Source organism: Apostichopus japonicus, chromosome 6 (genome assembly GCF_037975245.1).
Source record: "Apostichopus japonicus isolate 1M-3 chromosome 6, ASM3797524v1, whole genome shotgun sequence".
NCBI lineage: Eukaryota > Metazoa > Echinodermata > Holothuroidea > Aspidochirotida > Stichopodidae > Apostichopus > Apostichopus japonicus.
The window spans coordinates 14,106,987-14,129,313 of NC_092566.1; the positions used below are offsets into that span (position 1 = coordinate 14,106,987).

The 22,327-nt window shown below is 36.4% G+C and overlaps 1 protein-coding gene across 3 annotated transcripts in view; it reads left to right on the forward strand.

Annotated features, from left to right (window-relative positions):
- Positions 1-22,327, forward strand: part of LOC139969054 (protocadherin Fat 4-like) — a 124,680-nt gene that overhangs the window by 80,740 nt on the left and 21,613 nt on the right. For all 3 annotated transcript variants that reach the window (XM_071973793.1, XM_071973794.1, XM_071973795.1), the window contains 21 exons: positions 317-541; positions 1,522-1,734; positions 2,473-2,589; positions 3,486-3,663; positions 4,449-4,576; positions 5,597-5,806; positions 6,429-6,536; positions 7,511-7,630; positions 8,391-8,490; positions 9,171-9,362; positions 9,820-9,935; positions 12,023-12,482; positions 13,591-13,797; positions 15,306-15,613; positions 16,002-16,121; positions 16,907-17,081; positions 17,646-17,755; positions 18,876-19,110; positions 19,406-19,606; positions 20,151-20,371; positions 21,541-21,721. In XM_071973793.1, coding sequence (XP_071829894.1) covers positions 317-541; positions 1,522-1,734; positions 2,473-2,589; positions 3,486-3,663; positions 4,449-4,576; positions 5,597-5,806; positions 6,429-6,536; positions 7,511-7,630; positions 8,391-8,490; positions 9,171-9,362; positions 9,820-9,935; positions 12,023-12,482; positions 13,591-13,797; positions 15,306-15,613; positions 16,002-16,121; positions 16,907-17,081; positions 17,646-17,755; positions 18,876-19,110; positions 19,406-19,606; positions 20,151-20,371; positions 21,541-21,721 — 3,925 coding nt within the window. The remainder of the gene's footprint in view (positions 1-316; positions 542-1,521; positions 1,735-2,472; positions 2,590-3,485; positions 3,664-4,448; positions 4,577-5,596; positions 5,807-6,428; positions 6,537-7,510; positions 7,631-8,390; positions 8,491-9,170; positions 9,363-9,819; positions 9,936-12,022; positions 12,483-13,590; positions 13,798-15,305; positions 15,614-16,001; positions 16,122-16,906; positions 17,082-17,645; positions 17,756-18,875; positions 19,111-19,405; positions 19,607-20,150; positions 20,372-21,540; positions 21,722-22,327) is intronic.

The window sequence follows — 22,327 nt, forward strand, 5'->3', positions numbered from 1 at the left end:
TTGTGTCCTCTCTACAACCTTTTGTGGTTATTAATTATGTGTGTGAACTAAACCCCGTACTTTTTAATCTGAACACAGTACAGTGTGCAGCGCTCTCACAGCAATTTCAGAGAGTGAAAACCACAACACTTCCTATGCTTGCAACAGCATTTAATTCTCCGGCAATGGGCCGTTTATAGAGCAAAAGTTTCCATATGTTGCAAGCACTCCACACACACTACAATACTGTGTAAAAAATGCAGTTCTAGCTGTCTATAAGATTTACTAGTAAATTCACCAAGTTAATTTTTTTTTTGCTTTCCTTCTTGTCTTTCAGAATCAATTATCATCCCTTCCAGTGGCTACTCTGAATGTCACAGACAATGACTTGCCATCAACAAACAACCTTGTGTTCACCATTGTCCAAGGAAATGAAGAGGACAAATTTGAGATTAACAACCAGGGTGATATATTCCTGACCAGCCCATTAGACAGGGAGACTTTAGATTCATTTCAATTGACTGTTCTCCTTGAAGATCCTACTTTTGACCCACAGTATCAGGTAGAGTACTTAATACTCACAGTATCAGGTAGAGTACTTAATACTCACAGTATCAGGTAGAGTACTTAATACTCACAGTATCAGGTAGAATACTTAATACTCACAGTATCAGGTAGAGTACTTAATACTCACAGTATCAGGTAGAGTACTTAATACTCACAGTATCAGGTAGAATACTTAATACTCACAGTATCAGGTAGAGTACTTAATACTCACAGTATCAGGTAGAGTTCTTAATACTCACAGTATCAGGTAGAGTACTTAATACTCACAGTATCAGGTAGAGTACTTAATACTCACAGTATCAGGTAGAGTACTTAATACTCACAGTATCAGGTAGTGTACTTAATACTCACAGTAACAGGTAGAGTACATACTACTCACAGTATCAGGTAGATTACTTAATACTCACAGTATCAGGTAGAGTACTTAATACTCACAGTATCAGGTAGAGTACTTAATACTGACAGTATCATGTAAGGTAATTAATACTCACAGCATCAGGTAGAATACTTAATACTCGCATTATCAGGTAGTGTACCTAATACTCACAGTATCAGGTAGTGTACGTAATACTCACAACATCAGGTAGCACATTACTTAATATCATACACAGTATCAGTAGCACTTTACGTAAAATGACCTGTACATATGACCCACAGTAGCAGGCTCTGGACTTATAACACATTATCAGGTATTGAACTTATGACCCACAGTACCTTCCCATGTTTTAAAATAGTTTACAAACTGAAAGGATTTACTGTTAAGGCATAACGTATCAAAATGGTCTCCTTGAATAAGGGAAGAATATCACCTCAATGTGTTCAAGCATATTCTAGCCTCTGGCTGGTGAGAAATAGAACACAGTCATGTCAATTTAGTTTTGAAATGTCTTAGTTCTCATTTGGTGACAGATTAGTAGGATTTATTGATAATATTGGGGTGAATAAACATTCTATGATACTTTGTCTCTGTACCAGGGTTTTGTGTCTGTGTTTATCACAGTCTTGGATGAGAATGACAATGCACCAGAATTTGATGAACCATCCTTCCAAGCTCAGGTCGAGGAAGGAGTGAGATCGGCTATTGTAACCACCGTTGAAGCCAGTGATAGGGACCTTGGTGTCAACAGAGAGATCAGATTCAACGTTACTGGACCAAATTCTGAATTCTTTTCCATAGATCCAATTCAGGTACTAGTCTGGGAACTTTTGTATTAGTTTTATTCAACCTTGTTTAACCTATAGCATGTACTCCATGCATTACATACTCACAGGTGATGTAAGAAAACACATTTCTGAGGTTTAAGAAAAATTGAGTCTTTCTTTAACAAAATCTATCATAGGTAATCAAATTGTGCATTTCTTACACAAAGTTTACCTGTATGTGTTTTCACTTGGATCAGGTTTGCTTATAAAGTGCATATGTTGACAAAACTTTAATGCAACTTAAGTGCAGTTGTATTCATTTGAATATTACAAACTCAAATGACACTATTTATGTTAGTGTGAATGCACCGTTTGACAGGTTGGGAAGCAAGGGTTTCAAAAATTCAGCAGATATATATTCCGTTAAGTGAATCACATAATTTACTAGTGCTTTTATTGGCATAGGAAACTTGTGGGGCACATTATATGCAACTTTAGCTAGTGATGGGCACTAAATGCCTTCCATGGCACAGGAAAATAAGGGCATGTTCTGTGTCAGTTTAGCTAGTTATGTGCATTAAGTGCTTTCGTATGCCCAAGAAATTCTCGAGCATATTTTATGTCAGTTAGGCTAGTTGTTGGCATTAAATACTTTCATTGGCATAGTTTATTTCTGTGGCATATGCCATAATGTCAGTTAAGCTAGTTAAGGGCACTAATCTATTGATGTTGTGACATGGTAACACTCTATTTGGGTTTGATGATGTTCTTTCCACTCTTCAGGGTCATTTGATGACAGTCATAGAACTGGACAGAGAGACACTAGATGAGTACATTGTCACCATTACTGCTATTGACCAGGCAATAGATCCATCTGCAAGACTCACATCCACAACCACGGTGAGCAAGACACTTCAGGAATAAATCTGCTCGTATATAGTGGAGAAATCTCACCTTTTGTAGCATAAAGTAGCTGCCCATCGGTTATGTATAAATTGTACTTGTTCATCATGTGGGAATAATTATTGCATGTGAATGTGTGGTTGATTCTGTAAGTGACAAGACGGAATGTTGAATACCTTAACAAAGTCGTTATTATATTTGAGACAAATATCACCCAATGTGAGTGACCCTACAACACTTTCATAGCAGGTGAAAGAAGTTAAAGCTTGATTTGCATATAACAATTGGGGCTGAATTTATTTTATTATGGTTATAAGTACATCTGACTCAGTTCTTATATAGTCGAATAATCGTACATGAACATGTTTTTGAATATTAAAGAAAAGCAATAGTAATAGTGTATATTTATTAGCAAGTTTACACTTATTGCTGCTGTGGACTTAAAACAAAAGGTGGACTATGGGAAGATATCATTTTCATAATGAAGTACAGTATGCTACTGCAATATTATATTAAGGTAATCTTGGAATCAAATTACTAATCCCATTATGAGGTAGCATTGTAAATAGTACACTTGTTGATAATTGTTTTTCTTTTCAAAATCCATCTGCTATAAGTGTCATACTGCATTCTTTCAATAGATGAGAATTGTTACCTCTCCATATATCTAACATGTATAGGTAACTGTTGCTGTCGCTGATATCAACAATATCAATATTATATAAAGGTAATGATGTTGGAATAAAATTACTAAATCCCATTATGAGGTAGCATTGTAAATAGTAGACTTGTTGACATTGGTATTCTTTTCATTACCAATCTGATTTAAGTGTCATACTGCATTCTTTCATTAGCTGAGAATTGTTACCTCTCCACCTATCTAACATGTATAGGTAACTATTGCTGTCACTGATATCAACGATTCCAGGCCAACATTCTTGTTTGAGCAGTACGGTCCATACTTTATTCTGGAAGAATCGCCAAATGCTTTTATTGACAGCATTCAAGCTGTGGACCCAGATCTCGGTAGTGGAGGACGGGTAACCTATTCTGTAACCGGGCAATTCAGAGGTACAATCAGGGTATTTAGTTTCAATGAACATTCCATCATTTTATTAAATATAATGTTTGCAAATGTTACATATAATGCCAAATTTCAGATCAGAAACTTTGGGAGCTTTAAAACAAATTAGGTTTCAACTTCTCTCAAACAAAAGAGGCACATTGAGACATAAAAACCTCACCAAAAACAAGTAGATAACTTTATTTTCAACTTCTGCAAATGAAATTGCGATAACTGTGTTCTCCCCTCCCACTACCCTCCCCCTCCCACTGTGTTTTCCCTCCCACTCCCTCGCTCCCACTGTATTTTCCCCTCCCGCCCCTCACCCCATTGTATACATCTATGTACTGCTGAGATCTTAGGCAAGTGTACAATGAAATGAAAAGTTTGAGACTAACGATCAGTTGGTCATGCCACACCCCTCCCTTTCTCCCTACTCCCTCCTCATACCACTTTCTCTTTCCTTACACCTTAATATGGTGTAGAAGTTGCTGGCATATATGTTTATTATACAGAGTCCTATGTCATAAAGAAAAGAAATATTGGGGGAAAAATGAAGGTATTTATACCTTTTTGAGAATAAAATTATCAATGGTAATGTTTACAAACATTTTTTGGTTTGAGGTGGTGTATACACTTCCTATTTAACTGGTATACATAATATTTCTAGCTTTATTTGTCTTTAGGAAATACATTGAGGGTGAAATGGAAATAAACGAAACAAAGGAACAACAGGAAGAAGACTATAAATACTGACAGTTTTTCCCCATCTTCCTCTTGTTTCTTTTTACAGAATACTTTCTTATAAATTCAGCCACGGGGCTCTTAACAGTGAATCCAAATAGACCACTGGACTACGAAAGACAACAGCAAATTAACATTACAATTGTAGCGAGCGATACAGAGGGACTTGAGTCAACAGTAAGCCATCTTTTGAAATATGTTAGAGAAGGTCCTCCATTAACTAATTCATGAAGATTAAGTTGTATGTGAATAATTACCTTAATTTCAGTTTTGGGTTGTATACTATGTCTGAGCTGTGGAACCATTGCTCCTAGTTGTAATTTTGTCGGGCTGCATCTCTGTCCATCTGTCTGTCTGTCTGTCTGTCTGTCTGTCTGTCTGTCTATCTGATCACCTTTGTATGTGTCTGTCTTACTATTTTGCAACTTTCTACTAGTACACTAGTATCTGTGATAATTTGAAACTGATGTCTTTTACAATTAAAATTTTACTAGTGCTTAAAATATTAATGATTAAAATATTAATATATCTTGGGGTGGGGTGTGTCAGGAGTGTCATTGTGTGTCCTTTTCCATAAACCCTCTGTTCTTCCTTGCTGATAGGTAAGCTTGTTTCATGGTGTCCTACTGCCTGCTGTATGTTGTCAATCAAGTCTGGGAGAGTCAGGGAGGGGGTGGGGTGGGGTGTGTCAGGAGTGTCATTGTGTGTCCTTTTCCATAAACCCTCTGTTCTTCCTTGCTGATAGGTAAGCTTGTTTCATAGTGTCCTACTGCCTGCTGTATGTTGTCAATGAAGTCTGGGAGAGTCAGGGAGGGGATGGGGTGTGTAAGGGATGTCATTGGGTGTCATTATCCATAAACCCTGTTGTCCCTTGCTGATAGGTAAGCTTGTTTCATAGTGTCCTACTGCCTGCTGTATGTTGTCAATCAAGTCTGGGAGAGTCAGGGAGGGGATGGGGTGTGTAAGGGGTGTCATTGGGTGTCCTTATCCATAAACCCTGTTGTTCCTTGCTGATAGGTAAGCTTGTTTCATCATGTCCTACTGCCTGCTGTATGTTGTCAATCAAGCCTGCAAGAGACAGGGAGGGGACAGGGTGGGTAAGGAGTGTCATTGTGTGTCCTGATTCATAAAACCGCTGTTCTCTCTTGCTGGTTCCTCCATTTCTATCGTTTCTGTGTTTACATTTCCTTCACTTAGACTGATATAACGGTGAACGTTCTCAATGTCAATGACAATACTCCAAGATTTGAAGGAGCACCATACGCTGTTACAATCAGTGAGAATGTCAATGTTGGAACTCTTGCATTCATCGCCGGGGCAACAGATGCTGACCTGGGGTTGCCTGGTGTGGTGACCTATGACATCATTGATGGCAACATAGATGATGTTTTCTGGATTAACCCACTGGTAATTATCGCAGTCCTTTATCAAACATGATCTTAATCTTCTTGAAATAAAGAGCCCTCCAATTTCAATTCATAACGTTTATCATCCCTCTCTCGTGATACAGCGTAATAAGTATGATAAGTTTAATTCATGTATCTTTGCTATTCTAAACCTAATTGCTACCCTTTCAGTGGAAAGGTTTTCAAAAGCTACCCCAATGTCAAGACTACACACATAAATTTGAATTTTTTTCCCCCCTTCATATCAAAGCAAGTTGTGGGTTGTTGACATCATTTTAGACTTACTGCAAGTCTGTTGGCTTTATTAATTTTATGGCAAAATGCAGCAAAGAAATTAAAACAGATGAAAAGGAGAAACAAAATTAAGCCTTTATTGTATATCTTGTGATTATTATTGCATCCTATCAAAAGGACTATCATCATCATTAAAATTATTGTAAAGATATATATTTATTAGAAACATCTATAAATAATTTTTGTTTCCCGAATCAGCATTTGGAATAATTAGATCTGATCTGTCGAGATCATCATGCTGGGTCCTAAACTCTAACTGTGTAGAATAACACTGGGTTGTTAAAAGACTGTGCTCTTCATTTGCCCAAAATTTCTTCTTTGAATTTCAGAATGGTGAGATTTATGTCAATGAGACCCTGGACAGGGAAACCACTCCCAGCTATCGTCTTACCTTAGAGGCAAAAGACAATCCTGGAAACCCTGAAGATACAAGAACAGTGAGTATTGTGAATTCTGTATTATTATTTTTTATTATTCACAACGTAAGGTCTGTTAAATTCAGTTATTTCACTGAGGTGGAGACTTCATAATTGTTGAAGGTGTAATATACTCATTTCCATATTAATGGAACATTGTAAATGTGCAAGATTAATGTCATTAAATGAATGCCTTTATGTTTCCATGTTTAACCATCTTTATATCCCAATGCATCAGTAATATCTAGTTTAATGTTTCTTCTAGACTTACTCATGGAACACATACAGTATGCAGTTGTTTAGCTTGCTCAATGTAGAGCTGTGGTGTATTTCAGACTAAATATCACCTTTCATACCCGGAAGATAGAGTTTGAGTTTATATACTTAAAAAAAAACTGACAAAACAGTTCAGAGTGATATTTTATGAACTCTCGCTGCATAATGTATAGCAAATATTTTATCAGAAATAATAATAAGAAATAATAATAATGATGTATTATAAATAATAATAATGATGATGATGGTGACGATGACGATGAAGATGATGATTATTCAGACGGCATGATTATTCAGAGTTCATTTGGATGGCAAACACAATTAAAACAGACCAAAACCATCGTCTACATTCTTCATTAACAGTATGCTAACAAAATCTTCCAGAAATCTAAGAAATCGACACATCTTGCCAAAATATAGAACACATCTTTTTTGGAAACCCATTAATCCATCGTGCTGCAATATTCTTTCAATCTCAGCTTTTCGATCCGTTGATTTAGAGTATTTTTATTAAATCTTATAACATCTTAACATCTTATAACATCTTAACATTGTTTATACTAATATATTTTATGTTTTGTACTCCTTTTTATAAATATTTTATATTTATACTGGATTGAATAAATGAAAAAAATTAAATATAATGATCATGATAATTATTATTTGGTATCTAGTAAGGTTCTCTTCCAGTATATAATTGTTTCCATTTGTCCTCTCAGACTACAACCACCCTTAGTATTGAGATCTCTGATGCTGACGATGTTCCACCTACTTTCCCTAATGATGAATACTTTGGAACCATTCTGGAAAATTCCTTTGCTGGAACTTTGGTGGACATGGTAATTATGGCAAACTTGTCTGCATGAACTGAAAATACAAAGAGTGGCTTGCAGCTATTATTCTCATTACAGTGAAATCCACTTTATTACTGGAACTTATTTGAATTTACTTGTAGAATTTGGGGGCCATGTCAGATGGGTAAAGTATGTCTTGTTCCTGAATTAAACTCCAGTTCACTTTGGCTAGCCAACCTGTGACTGTTGCGTCAAAATGTCACCACCTTTGCTTGCTTTGCCATGTAAATGGTGTTTATATTATGCTAGCTAAAATCTTTTGTGGAGGGTGTACCTCAACAAGTTTACCACCATTAAAAAGACGAAGAGCTTACTATGGTTGAAATCCTCTCGTTCTCCTTCAGTGGATGGCTTTAGGCTGGTGTGTTAATGTATGTTATGTTCTACACCACAGGTGGGTAAAGTGGGACACATTCAGATCACATTTGATGTGCAGCCTCTGAAAAGGTTTAAGAGAACATTAATGTGGCTGGTAGACCTTTGTAATATTATGTACTACTCTATGTATGATGGTATCAACTGTGATAGGATATTTAGACATAACATATGAACAGCTGGCAAGAAGAATCTGTTGATCTTTTATTGCCCATGTTCTGTAATATTTCTATTTCTGTAACTGAAATAAGTACTACATCCCCTAGTGTTGAGGCCACACTAATTGGAAAAAAAACTTTCACAGTGGCCGGCAAGTGCAGTTACCTTCTGTTCTAGACTTAACAGTGTACATACAATATTTCTATTTAAGGATCGACCAATCAGAGCAGTTGATTCCGATGAGGTCAGTGTTATTGTTTACAACATTACCGGTGAGGATTCTGAAGTCTTCAGTATAGACCGTCTAACAGGTAAATTTGTAGTTCATTTATCAAATGCAATGTTTTTTATGCATAATTGTAGTAATAGCACCCTTCCATTGATGCCTGCTATTAATGCGTCAGTTGAAAAATTCAAAGATATACCTGATATTGCATAATTCTCAAAAGTGACATTTTATCTGAAGTATACATCCTAGTGATGACTAGCACTATATGCATATCAATGGTTAATATTGTAAAAGGAAGTAATATGCTTAGAAAACATAAACATGGGGCAGGGAGAATGCAAATAACTTCAAATTAGACGCCTGTTTCTGTTCAGTAGGCCAGTGACATCTCTCATTCTAGTCGAAATTGTTTCAAGTTATTCAGATTTGGGTAAAAGTTTAACTAATGTGTTGTAGACATGTTCCAGTTTTTATTCGATAAAATCATTTTGTAAAAGTGTGTTTATGTGTTTCAAAGTCGATCAACTTATTAAGTCCCGAGTTCGAGTCACTCCAAGGGTAATGTATGTCGTCCAGTTACAGAGTTGTTGACAATTCATAATCATGGACGTTTAATATGAATCTAATAGACTCACTTCAGTCAGTTTATAGCTTTGATAAGCCAATGATAGCTTCTTCTGCTTGCAGGAGGATCTAATATACATACATACAAGTCCTAACCATTGTCGCATAACATTACTGCATGTACAAAATTGATTGCAGGTGAACTTCGTTCCGGTGAAGTGTTTGACCACGAGGTCAAGTCTTCGTACACATTCACAGTGATAGCGACAGATTCACAGGGTAGCTATGCCCAGGCTGCGGTCATCGTCACTGTTCTTGATGCTAATGATAACGAACCTCTATTAGATCTGAGTGTATATAATTTCACCATTCCGGAGAACTCTGCAGGAGGTAAGTGTTTGCTCACCTATGTGGTTTCTTTATTGCATAGTTATATGTAATTGATGTATTTCTTGAAGGTTGGTACCATTTTTTATGCAGTCAGTATAGAAAGTAAATGTTAATTTACTTTAATTTTTTTTTGGGAGGGGGGGGCGAAGGATGAAGAGGGAACATGCATACATTATTAGATTGCAGCTCCCAAACATGTATTTGTGAAAGGACCAAGAAAACAAATAAAAATAACAACAGATTTCTAATAACTTTAATATGTCTTATATTGTTAGAGGTTTGAAATATCAAACAGTAAATTTGCTTTGAGAAATGTAGAACAACAATGCAGTAACCTCAGAATACAAATCCTGGTGCTTTGGCAACTTAATAGCAGTTCATCAAACTGTATCTTGAATACTTTATGAATATATTAGCTGTAAAGTAGATATTTTATAAATGTGCTTTCTTTTGTTAGGTGTCGTTGTTGGTCAGTTGACTGCCTCTGATGGTGATGGAGACATGGTCAGATTCTCCATTGTCACAGGAGGAGGAGACAGGTTTTTAATTGATGCTGAGACCGGAGAGATTACGGTAGGTGTATATGCTTATATGTATGCTTTGGTAGTCTGGTAATGTAAGTATGTGTATATTATATGTATGCTTTAGTAGTCTGATAATGTAAGTAGGTATATGCTTATAAGTATGCTTTAGTAGTCTGGTAATGTAAGTAGGTGTATATGCTTATATGTATGCTTTAGTATTCTGGTAATGTAAGTAGGTCTTATATGTATGCTTTAGTAGTCTGGTAATGTTAGTAGGTGTATATGCTTATATGTATGCTTTAGTAGTCTGGTAATGTAAGTAGGTGTATATGCTTATATGCTTTAGTAGTCTGGTAATGTAAGTAGGTGTATATGCTTATATGTATGCTTTAGTAGTCTGGCAATGTAAGTAGGTGTATATACTTATATGCTTTAGTAGTCTGGTAATGTAAGTAGGTGTATATGCTTATATGTATGCTTTAGTAGTCTGGTAATATAAGTAGGTGTATATGCTTATATGTATGCTTTAGTAGTCTGATAATGTAAGTAGGTGCTTATGCTTATATTTATGCTTGGGGTCTGGAAGTAGGTGTATATGCTTTTATGTATGCTTTAGTAGTCTGATAATGTAAGTAGGTGTATATGCTTATATGTATGCTTTAGTATTCTGGCAATGTAAGTAGGTGTATATACTTATATGTATGCTTTAGTAGTCTGGTAATGTAAGTAGGTGTATATGCTTATATGTATGCTTTAGTAGTCTGGTAATGTAAGTAGGTGTATATGCTTATATGTATGCTTTAGTAGTCTGGTAATGTAAGTAGGTGTATATGCTTATATGTATGCTTTAGTAGTCTGGCAATGTAAGTAGGTGTATATACTTATATGCTTTAGTAGTCTGCTAATGTAAGTAGGTGTATATGCTTATATGTATGCTTTAGTAGTCTGGTAATATAAGTAGGTGTATATGCTTATATGTATGCTTTAGTAGTCTGATAATGTAAGTAGGTGCTTATGCTTATATTTATGCTTGGGGTCTGGAAGTAGGTGTATATGCTTTTATGTATGCTTTAGTAGTCTGATAATGTAAGTAGGTGTATATGCTTATATGTATGCTTTAGTATTCTGGCAATGTAAGTAGGTGTATATACTTATATGTATGCTTTAGTAGTCTGGTAATGTAAGTAGGTGTATATACTTATATGCTTTAGTAGTCTGGTAATGTAAGTAGGAATATATGCTTATATGTGTGCTTTAGTAGGCTGGTAATATAAGTAGGTGTATATGCTTATATGTATGCTTTAGTAGACTGATAATGTAAGTAGGTGTTTATGCTTATATTTATGCTTGTGGTCTGGAAGTAGGTGTATATGCTTATATGTATGCTTTAGTAGTCTGGTAATGTAAGTAGGTGTATATACTTATATGTATGCTTTAGTAGTCTGGTAATGTAAGTAGGTGTATATGCTTATATGTATGCTTTAGTATTCTGGTAATATAAGTAGGTGTGTATGCTTATATGTATGCTTTAGTAGTCTGATAATGTAAGTAGGTGTTTATGTTTATATTTATGCTTGGGGTCTGGAAGTAGGTGTATATGCTTTTATGTATGCTTTAGTAGTCTGATAATGTAAGTAGGTGTATATGCTTATATGTATGCTTTAGTATTCTGGTATTGTAAGTAGGTGTGTTTAATTTCAACACAGCACTTTATGGCTAGTGTCCAGACTCAGTTCATCAAATTATTTCCAAACTTGTGTGGAAGGCAACTTACTGTTATCAAATATATTTAAATGAAACCTCTGAAATCTGATCAGGCTTTCGATGGTTCCGAAACTGTGATTTATAATATTAGATAAAAAAATTCCACAAGTTTGATTGATTGGGTTTGATTTGAAGTAGTTTCTACATATCATAGTCTGTTAATTTGAGCTGAGGAAGCTCTATCCTTGCCTCTCTGTCCCCTCTGAGCATTTTAGGTTCCTGTAGATATGTTGTAAACCTGTATGCATATGATTTAACTTAACATCTCCATGGCCACCCCTCTCTGATGTGTTACATTAACCAGACTGAGTTCAATTGAACTCATAAATGCCATTAATCATTTATGAACAACCTTACACTCTATCATTTCAGGTTTCTCCCAGAGCAATTCTAGACAGGGAGCGACAAGCATCCTACATGTTAACAATATCAGTCAGTGACCAGGGAGCTCCCCAGTTGACCTCCCTTGGAATGGTCAACATTGATCTCTCGGACATCAACGACAGCCCACCTGTATTTGTTGAGACCGAATCCATCGTCAGCGTCTCAGAGTCCGAACAAGGGCAGTCCATCAATTTCTTTCGAGCCGATGATCCAGACTTGAATGCCCTGGTCATATATTTGATAGATTCCGTAACTATTCTTGATCCAAATGGTCGAGATATCAGCGCAGAGATTGATTCCTCCGGCTGGTTTAGGCTTAATCAGACTTCAGGAGAATTGATACTGGTGGAGCAGGTTGATAGAGAGGCAGTGAGTGAAATCAATGTTGTGATATCGGCCAGGGATGAAAACGGTGTTGATCCAGAGACCAGAACCAGCAATCCAAATGGTTAGTAAAATAATCACCCTCTATTCTCTGTTATGGAATCCCGTATGATTCCGTATGATTTCATCATTGCCTAACATGACTAAGTTCTAAACATTTCTATCTAGCCCCCTCTACACATCTGACTGACCAAGCTGTTATATTTTATTTCAACATTATGCTGCAACATATAATGTGTTTTCTTGTTGAATTGCCGTAGAAATATTTATACACAGTCACAAATTAATATGTATGTATATGTATATTAGATCTTCCTGCAAGCAGGAAATCGCGAAGGAGCTTCATTGGCTTATCAAAGTGGCGAGCTGACCGAAGTCAGTCTCTTATGTGGATATTTAACGCCCATGATTATGAATTGTTAATTGTCAACAACTCTGTAACTGGACGACATACATTAATGCGGGAGTGACTCAAACCGGGGACCTTATGATTGAAATGCACCGGTGTTAACCACTGGGCTAACACTCTATGATTCAAAAGTAAATCTCCTGCAGGCCATGAAGTTACTTCTTTCATATACAATACATTCCTGAATATGTTTTTCCTTCAGTAGTAAATGTTAATAAGCAATTATAGAGAATTTGGTTGTGGTCATTCAAAAACAGACCATTGTAGATGGTCTACTTGGACTTTTTCTGATCCATTTTTCATCTCCTGTCTTTCTTTGGTATGGCCAAAGTTTTTCCAAATCTGATATCTGCTTTTCAGTAATGTTGTGTACAGTGCCAGATAGACACCCTCTGGGCTTCTTCTTAGGCACCATGTGCTTGCACCTCATCCCCTCCCCTCCTCTCAACTCACCTCACCTCCCTTCCCTTCCCCTCCCATCCCTTCCCCTCCCTTCCCCTCCCTTCCCCTCCCTCTCCCCACCCCACCTTATTAAGTTTTGCACCCTTAAGCAGAAAATAGAATATAGTATGTCTTACACTTGAAATGTTCAGAAAGGCCCCTTAACCTTGGGGGACCCCTAGACCTCAGCTAACTACTGGATAATCCAACAGTGAGTGTGTGTGCTCACTACTATCTTCTGAGTGTTCCTTACATGCAATACTTGATCCAACAAACCGAGTTGTTGATTTACACATTTAATATGTTTTCCTTTTGTATTTAGCTGAGGTTCAGATCTTGATTACTGACATAAATGACAATGCTCCAGTGATTGAACCGATCAGTGTCAAGACCTTACAGGAGGAGTCATCGATAGGTACCATCATCACGACTGTAGTAGCTGATGATCTAGACCAGGGAGAGGGTGGAAGGATCACCTATATCATCGAGGACAGTCAAAATGTTCCTGTTATGATTGATCCAGACACAGGTGAGTTGAACACATAAGAGATGGTAAACACATGATCACTAATTTCAAGATCAGCTCAGTCATCCCGGCCTTCTTCAAATTTGAGATCGCAAGGGAGATTAGGATCTTGTTTTCCTTCTTGGAGGTAAATAAAGAGCTGTGCCTCGGGACTAATCCACATTTCAGAATGTAGATTAACGTCGAGCAAAACATGCAAGCACAGTTAGGATGATCGTCTTCAAACCTATTTGCTATTTATGGTACTACAGGGCACCCATCATTAGACTCTTATCAGTCTGCATGCAGAAGTGAAAAGGGCAAGTAAGCACAGATCTCGGGTCAGTTTATCCAGGGAGCATTCACACTACTGTCTAGAACCCCTTGCACGGTCAGGATTCTCCCAAAAAGGAGAACACCATTGCAGGGTCTGACTGAGTATATGCTAGTGTTCACACAATGAAGTATATGCTAGCATTCACTTTATAAAGTTAATCACCCTGTGTGGTATCAGATCCCCCTTACATTCAAAGAACTGCCATTATTTAGTACAAATTGAGTAGAAAAGAAATGATTTATCTCAAGATCCTCCAGCGCAATAAGTACTGTCACATTGAAAGATGATTAAAAAAAGTCCCTCATTCTTAATGCTCTAGTTAACAGTTACGAGAGGCAGTTATAAAAGAGATTAAGATATAAATACAGTGTCCTTGCAAGACTGAATTGTTTTGAAAAGCTGTGAAAGGAAGCATCCTTAAAAAAATTGAAGGGTCATTCTAGTAGAGTCCTTCTAAACAATACATATGAAAATATAGGAAAGGATAAAAAAGAAAAATTAACCCCAGTCTAGCTACAAAGTACACCAGCTACAATTATGTTATTTCTACAGTTACAGAACGTACTAACGTCTCATCAAATTTCAAGATTCCCCTTCACATTGTGCTGTAGTTAGTTACAGAATCAACAAATAAATCAATGAGTTTAGATTCCTTTCTCCTATCTGTGCTCTATATTGTGAGATGCAATCATTATGCAAACAATTGTGCACATTGATCAAAGAACAGAGATTGATATTTCTCAGGTTTCACTAAGTTTTCAAGATACGATCGAATGTTAAATGCATTCAGGAAAAGCACTTGAAATTAGTGCATGGAACATTCTCCTTATAGTAGGTAGGGTATTCAAAGTATTTTTGATAGCTGTTTTATTAAACCTAATGGTTTTGTTTATCAGATTATAAACACCAGTTGCTTTATGGTTCATATGAACCTCAGCTGTTTAAAGGGGCATTTTATCAAAACTTAAAAGTGGTATTGAATTACAATCTGGACCGATGGCAGTGATTTATAACAGTCTACAACATATCAAGACTAAATTTGTACCTAAAGTCGTCCATAAAACATAAAAATCTTTGAAGCAAGAACAGATTATGCCCTGCCTGACAAACACATTTTAAATGCGTACCATGAAGATACATGGTGAAGATGCTTGAGGTATTAACGCTCATGTTTCATATCTGGTTGTGTTTATAGGTGTTTTGACCGTCGGGAGTGTAATAGACAGGGAAGACATTTCTTGGGTTAATTTCACCGTCCTCGCTATCGATAATGGAGCGCCCTCACTCAACAGTTCTGTGGACATCAATCTTCGAATCACAGATATTAATGACAACAATCCCTCTTTTAATCAAACCCTGTACTCTTTCATGGTCAATGAGAGTTCAGCTGCTCAAGAATGTTTTGGTGTAGTCCTTGCCCAAGACCCTGATGCAGGTGACTTTGGTGCTGTGACCTATGAACTATCTGGTGGAGACGGCCTCTTCTTTATTAACACAGAAACGGTAAGACTAAGTGAAAGAGGATATGCAGACCTTCCTATGAAGTAGACTTAGAAAGACTTGATGCTTTTCTGTTGCAACAGTGCCATGTTGAAGCTAAGAATTTAATTGGTTTTAATTGCAATAATTTATTTCATTTATTTTATTTATTCGTTGATTTCGTTGATTTTGTTGATTGGTTGATTTCGTTGATTTCGTTGATTTCGTTGATTTTGTTGATTGGTTGTTGTCGTTGATTTAGTTGATTTCGTTGATTTTGTTGATTTCATTTATTTCATTCATTTCATTTATTTCATTATTTCAATTATTTTACTGTTGGTATGTATCATGTTGTATCATGTATATTATAACAGTGGTTGTTTGTTTAATCCTCATTTTGATTTCTTCATAGGGAGAGATATGTCTCAGTGGAGAGCTAGACAAAGAATCTGTCAGTCAATATTCACTCATCATCACAGCAAAGGATAACCCAGCAGGATCAGCTAACAACAGGAGAGAAACATCAACAAGGGTAAGGGTGATAAAACATTCAATCAAACTGAAAAACTGCTTTATGTGTTCTGCTTAAAGAGTAATTTTAGAACATGGTGGGAAGGGGGGGGGGTGGTTGATGGTAGAGGCCAACTTATCTGAAAGTTGGTATTGTTATGGACACAGATTAATTTTGAAACATTAGTATTTCTGCTTTTGTGCTTAGCGGAAGAGAAAAATAAAAAGTGGAAGGTCCATGAATAAAGTTCAGACTGACTTTTAAACTGAATATTTATCTTTTGAATATGTTGACTTTATCTTAAGCAAAATACTTGCATAGTTTTGATAAACAAGAAACAAACTATTGTACTGTATGTGAAAGAAAAAATTGAACATTGAATGTATTGACAGTCAGCAAAGTGTCATGCTTTGTGCATCACGTAATACAAATCTTATGTACTTGAAGAAAAATATACAAACTTTTACCTTGTTCATTGAAGAAGTTACATTTGGGTAAGAGTTTTTGTGAGAAAGAAGAAATGACAACATGTAGGCCTACTTCATTAGTTGCAGACCTGTGACATTGACAAAACTCATATTAACAGTTTGTAACAAGTCATTGGAGAAGTGAATCAAGTTGGGTCTTGCAATTCCACAATATATGAATCAACATACATCTCTCTTCTCTCACAAACATCAGTTCCTTATGTAAATAGAAATTAATAAATTAATTTCTACAAAATCATCAAAAAACAATATCATCAGGAAAATGGTTAACATTATTACTCAAGGATATTTATGGATTACATGTTATGTTTCATCTAGGTTGTGATTGATGTCACTGATACCAATGAGTTTGCTCCAAGGTCAGATTTGGAGTTTCCATTTGATCTACCAGAGGGTGAATCTCCAGGCACTGTTGTAGGAAAGATTACAGCTCTCGACCCTGACACACCAGATGATCCTCTTATGTACTTCATTTTGGACATTCAACCGTCAGGTCAGTTGGAATTATCTTGGGAAGATAAGACTTAGATAATTATAACAGACATTTATGGAATGATTAGAATAACGCTAGCTAGTAGGCCATATTGTACTGTAGACAGGTTAACATTCTGTCATTTGCTTAATAACAGTTACATCAGTTACAGAAAATACACTATCATGTTCTTCTGACATAAAATTCAACTACTTTCGAGTCCGCCTACATCAATCTTTGGTTTACTCACATCAAGGTTTTTATAATTCATCAGTGAAAAAAGGACAGGTTAAGGTTAGTACTGAAACTTGAGGAATCATATCCACCAAATTTTGAATGTTGAGGTTCCCGTACATTATGTGTCTTTTGTTTAATTTGGATATATGTAAGTCACCATGACACATTAAAACTTCATGGATAATCATAGTTTTTATTTTTATGATTTTTATGTTTCTCTTGGTAATATATTTTGCTTTGCCTTACAAAAGAACCAACCTTGATTCATTGAAACCAGTCCCTGGACTGTCTGCTTTCCATCAAGTTTCTCTGGTAAAATAGACTTCATTTTGTTTTTGTCCCCAACAGATGGGGAGAACTTATTCGCGATCAACCAGACGACAGGGGAGATTATCCTGATAGGTGAAATAGATTCGGACAATTCATCATTCAGTGATCAGTACAGGATAAACATTATTGTAAGATTTTGGGACTTTTCATGTTAAATGACCATTTTCTTTTGAAGTAAAATACATTACATGTCTAATATATATGTTAAATGAAACATTTATTAAAGTATGAGGTGATAAGATACAGTTTCATGTGGTAATGACAAAAAATTGGTTATTTTGTGCTTCAAAGGAGCAAAACAAGAAATGAAACTTGAACCTTAGGTATTTCTATTACAAAAAATTGGTTATTTTGTGCTTCAAAGGAGCAAAACAAGAAATGAAACTTGAACCTTAGGTATTTCTATTACCAAGCATTCTTAAGTCATTGGGAAGGAATCAAATCTGCAGAATTGCTTGAAATTAAGTAATCTATTCTTAAATCCTCTCTCTAAAGTTTCCACTGAAAATTTGTTTTTTCTTCTGTAGTTAGCCATGCTATGGTTTGTTTCTCTGGAGTTGTTTTTTGCATCTATTCAATCATTTCTAATCTCATATGTTCTTCAAGCCTGTTGACCTTTATGTTCTTGAATAGTCAGGTGTCACTCTGCATGTTTCTAACTTTATGATATGAATATTTCTCTTATGAATCATTAAAAATCTGATACGCTCAAGTGCCTTATAAATCTACATGCAGCGCATCAAATTTGTAGAATTAAGTGAACTTTTTGCACCATCCAATGAAACATGTTACTTTGCTAGTTAACTGGGGTAAAATTTTTGACCATCTATTGATGTGACTGACAACAAGCCCCCCCACTCTTCCCTTTTCAAAGAAAGTAGCCTACTTCCAAGAAGAGAAGCTCCCCCCCTCACACTACTCACCAAAACAACAAGGAGGATAGGAAGCAGTAAACTAGGCCTACCATACCTTTTGTGGTTGATATCGCTAGACCACAGAAGAAACAGTCTGAAGCTGTAGCTACTTGTTTAATATTTGTTGAGAGAAGAATAGTTTCATGGAATTTGAAAAGAAGATTGTTGTACAAGCTTGACCAAATCTGGTTGGCAGTGGAATAATTCATATAAGCTGCAACCAGGTACTTACAATTGCTGCTTAAACAACAACAAAAAGTTCCTAGTCAGTATTCTATTGTCCAACCTTGTGACCTTATTTGATATTCTCTTCTTTTCTTTATTCTCTCTCCAGATTTCTGATGGTGGAATTCCAGAGCAGACAACGAACGTGGTTTCGGTGATCACCATCTTGGACATCAACGACAGCCCACCATCATTTGACGAGAGTCTTTACAATGTCAGCGTCAGCGAAGATTTTGATACGACCAATCCCGTGGTCACAGTATCTGCTTCTGACCCAGACGAACAGAGTGTCCTTACATACATAATCGTAGATGGAAATGAGGAGTCTTTATTCAGGATTTCATGTAAGTTGCATTTTGTAAATTCAATTGCATTAAAATAATGATTTATTTCAGGATTGCAGAATGTTTTTTTCAAATAAAATTTGCCGTCAAGTTGAAGCAGCAGAAAAGTATCAAGGATTAACATTTCAGTTTGACAAGGTCCTGGGTCAAATACAACTTCAAGGATTCTCATTTCAGTTAGGTCAAATTAAGTGATGACACTTCATAGCTGGCTTGGCAATCTGAAAATACTTACTATTCCTAGTTACAGTTTAAAAATTAAATCTTTTCCATATTCTCTTCAATTCTATTCTAGCGGACACAGGAGAAATTCGTTTCCTTCAAATGTTCGACCACGAAACTCAAAATTTTTACGAGCTGGTCGTGGCTGTGAGGGATCAAGATGGGTTGGAATCGACAGCGTCGGTTGAGATCAATGTTAGAGATATCAGTGATGTAGAACCTAGATTCACTCAAACTTTGTATATCTTTCCTGTTTTGGAGAACCAACCAAATGGTATGAATCATTTACAGAATTTTTTCACTTCTATCTTGTCATAAGTGAGAAGTTTAGACTCCTGAGCGGTACAGTTATATTCCAAATTAATGTGATATTGAAATATTGAATAGTTAACATCTAGGTATCATCCATTTTATACTTGATGTCAATAAACGTTGGTAAAGGAAGGGAATTTGATACTATGGAAAGAGTTTGCTAGATGGGCATAATCAAGAAAATTGAGTGCATAAATTACAAAGTTACCCTCTGGACCATTGGCGCATTTTATTTTATGAAAATGACTAAGAGAAAAAAAACTTGAAGACATCTTCATTAGGCTAGCTTTTTTCTACTTTCAACATGATCGTTTTAAATTTGGCATGAGAATACAGCTTGGAAGATGCAAAACCATTGAAGAAGTCATGAAGGGGTTATAGGCATTTCTTCAATGAGATCTGGAAAGTTATTTATAATGGTCTCTTAAAATTATTTTGTCAAACTAGTCCATGAGTGAAGGCTTCATCTTGTAATATGAGATGAATGTAATAATTGTAATCAACAGGAACAGTTGTTGGAACAGTGGTGGCAGCAGACAATAACATCGAACAACCTTCCAGCTCGGGCATTACTTACGCTATTATCACTGGCAACGATATGCAAAATCTTGCGATAGACCCTCTGACCGGAGTCATCACCACAACCCGTCCTCTCGACAGAGAGATTCTGGAGAGGTTGGTGATCACCGTGGAGGCTCAAGGAGGTGGCCTCATTGATACTGCAGTGGTGAGTTATTATGTGGGACACAAACAAAGCCAGTAATTTTTGTATTCAAAGTTTTGTTGAAGGCTCTGGAATTTTTTGTAGAATACTATCACGGTTCCTGTGTTAAGAAACTGGTGAATATAATCTTTGGAGTCGCAGAGCATATTCGACCATTTTGCGGATAAATTATTCATTGAGATAGCTTTCATTTACTCAAAGCTCCTTACTTTGTAATTTGTAAGAGTGGTTTTCAACATGTTAACCAAGTTAACCTTTCTAAAGATTGTTCACAAAACAATTGTGCTTTGGACAAAGAAAATATGGTCATCATTTATGTCTTTGTTTGCAAGTATCATTAAAGGAGATCAGAATCTACTCCAAGAAGTGGAGCACAGTGGGTAGTCTGTGATTTCATCATGGCGAGCTAAACAGCTGAGCATATTATAATCCTCTTGTTCATTTATTCCTCAAATCTGATAGATTTCGGAGTGATTGCTGAGCTTTCAATGTTCTCTGAACTAGTTGGAATTTTAAGAAAAAAGTAACGTCTTTCATAGAAGTAATTATTTTTCCTCTGTGGATATAAACTGATTGAAATATAACGGTAAAATAGTTTCTGCTGAATTGCCCTCAGACTGAAGGCTGTTTGTTGTCAGAAGCTATGAGAAAACATCACCAATTTAGAAACAAAGTAATATCACTGTTGTACAAACTGATATGTGTGGATGTGGGTTTGGCCTAAAGTTGTAGAAATACAGACACTGTACAATTAAAAAAGTCAAAGGGGGTTGGCAGAGGGCTGAGAGCAAATTTCCATTTTCTCCTGACTGATGTTTAGTAGGGCATGAACCTTTATTGCTGTTAGCTGATCAAAAGAAAGAGGGGTGTGGCTGTTGGGTAGTTGAATGGGACTCCCGTGTAGGTGGGTCTTGGGAGCCTCTCCCCCTCCCCTCTGAAAGAATTTAAATTTTAGACATCAAATTAATTCTTTAGACCATGTTTAAGGTCTAAATGCAAGGACATGCTAGTAAATGCCTCAGAAATTTGAAAAAATTCCCAACTTTTGATGCAGGTGGGGATGAGGGGGGATGAGTGGGGTGTGCTGTGAAGACCCAGGCCCCCTTCGTGCACATCGCTGAACAAGGAAAAAACCTGTCTACCCATCGTATCTATTTCTTCGTCCATTTTAGGTAACAGTATTGGTCTTGGATGAGAACGATAACGCTCCTATATTCATCCAGATGGAGTTCAATCAGAACATCAGAGTAACTGAGAGTGCTGGAACCTCTATCATATCACCCTTTGCAACAGACCAGGATTCTGGGATCAATGCACTTGTTTCATACAGAATCATTGAAGGAAACATAGCAGGTAAAATGCTTTAAAAGTTACCTCCAAAATGTGGGATTTTGGGGAGGGTAGAGGGAGAGGGGGGAATGTTAGCTTGGGGAGGGTAGGGGAAGAGGGGGGATGTTAGCTAGGGGCTCAGAAATTGCTATCATGGTGGTCTCTGTTCAGTTGAGGGGTGGGATGTTAAATAAGGGTCTGGAAATTACATTATGATGGGGTCTTTTCAGTCAGGACTATCGTAAACATTGTAGGAAGACTGCTAATTACCACTTTAATCTTAAATTAATCTGCAAAATTAAATAAATCCTCCCTTTTGGTTGTTGCCCTGTGTAATTATGAAACTTGGAATTCTTTACCCCTTAAGGTTGCAATAATTTTTTTAAATTTATTTTTAATTTTTTTATAGTTTTTGTTGTGGACAGGGGACAATTAAGTCTTAAGTTTGTTCTTGCATGTGAGAGGATTTCAAAGCCCTGATTATCCCTCAATCACATAATGATATATTTGTCTTTTTTCCAACTTTCCCACCAATACATGGGTTTTAAAGTTGACCCTGTGCACCTATTCCTTTGTATATGGATGAAGTTGTAAAAGGATCATCTGTACCATGAGCTTGCACTCAGTGTT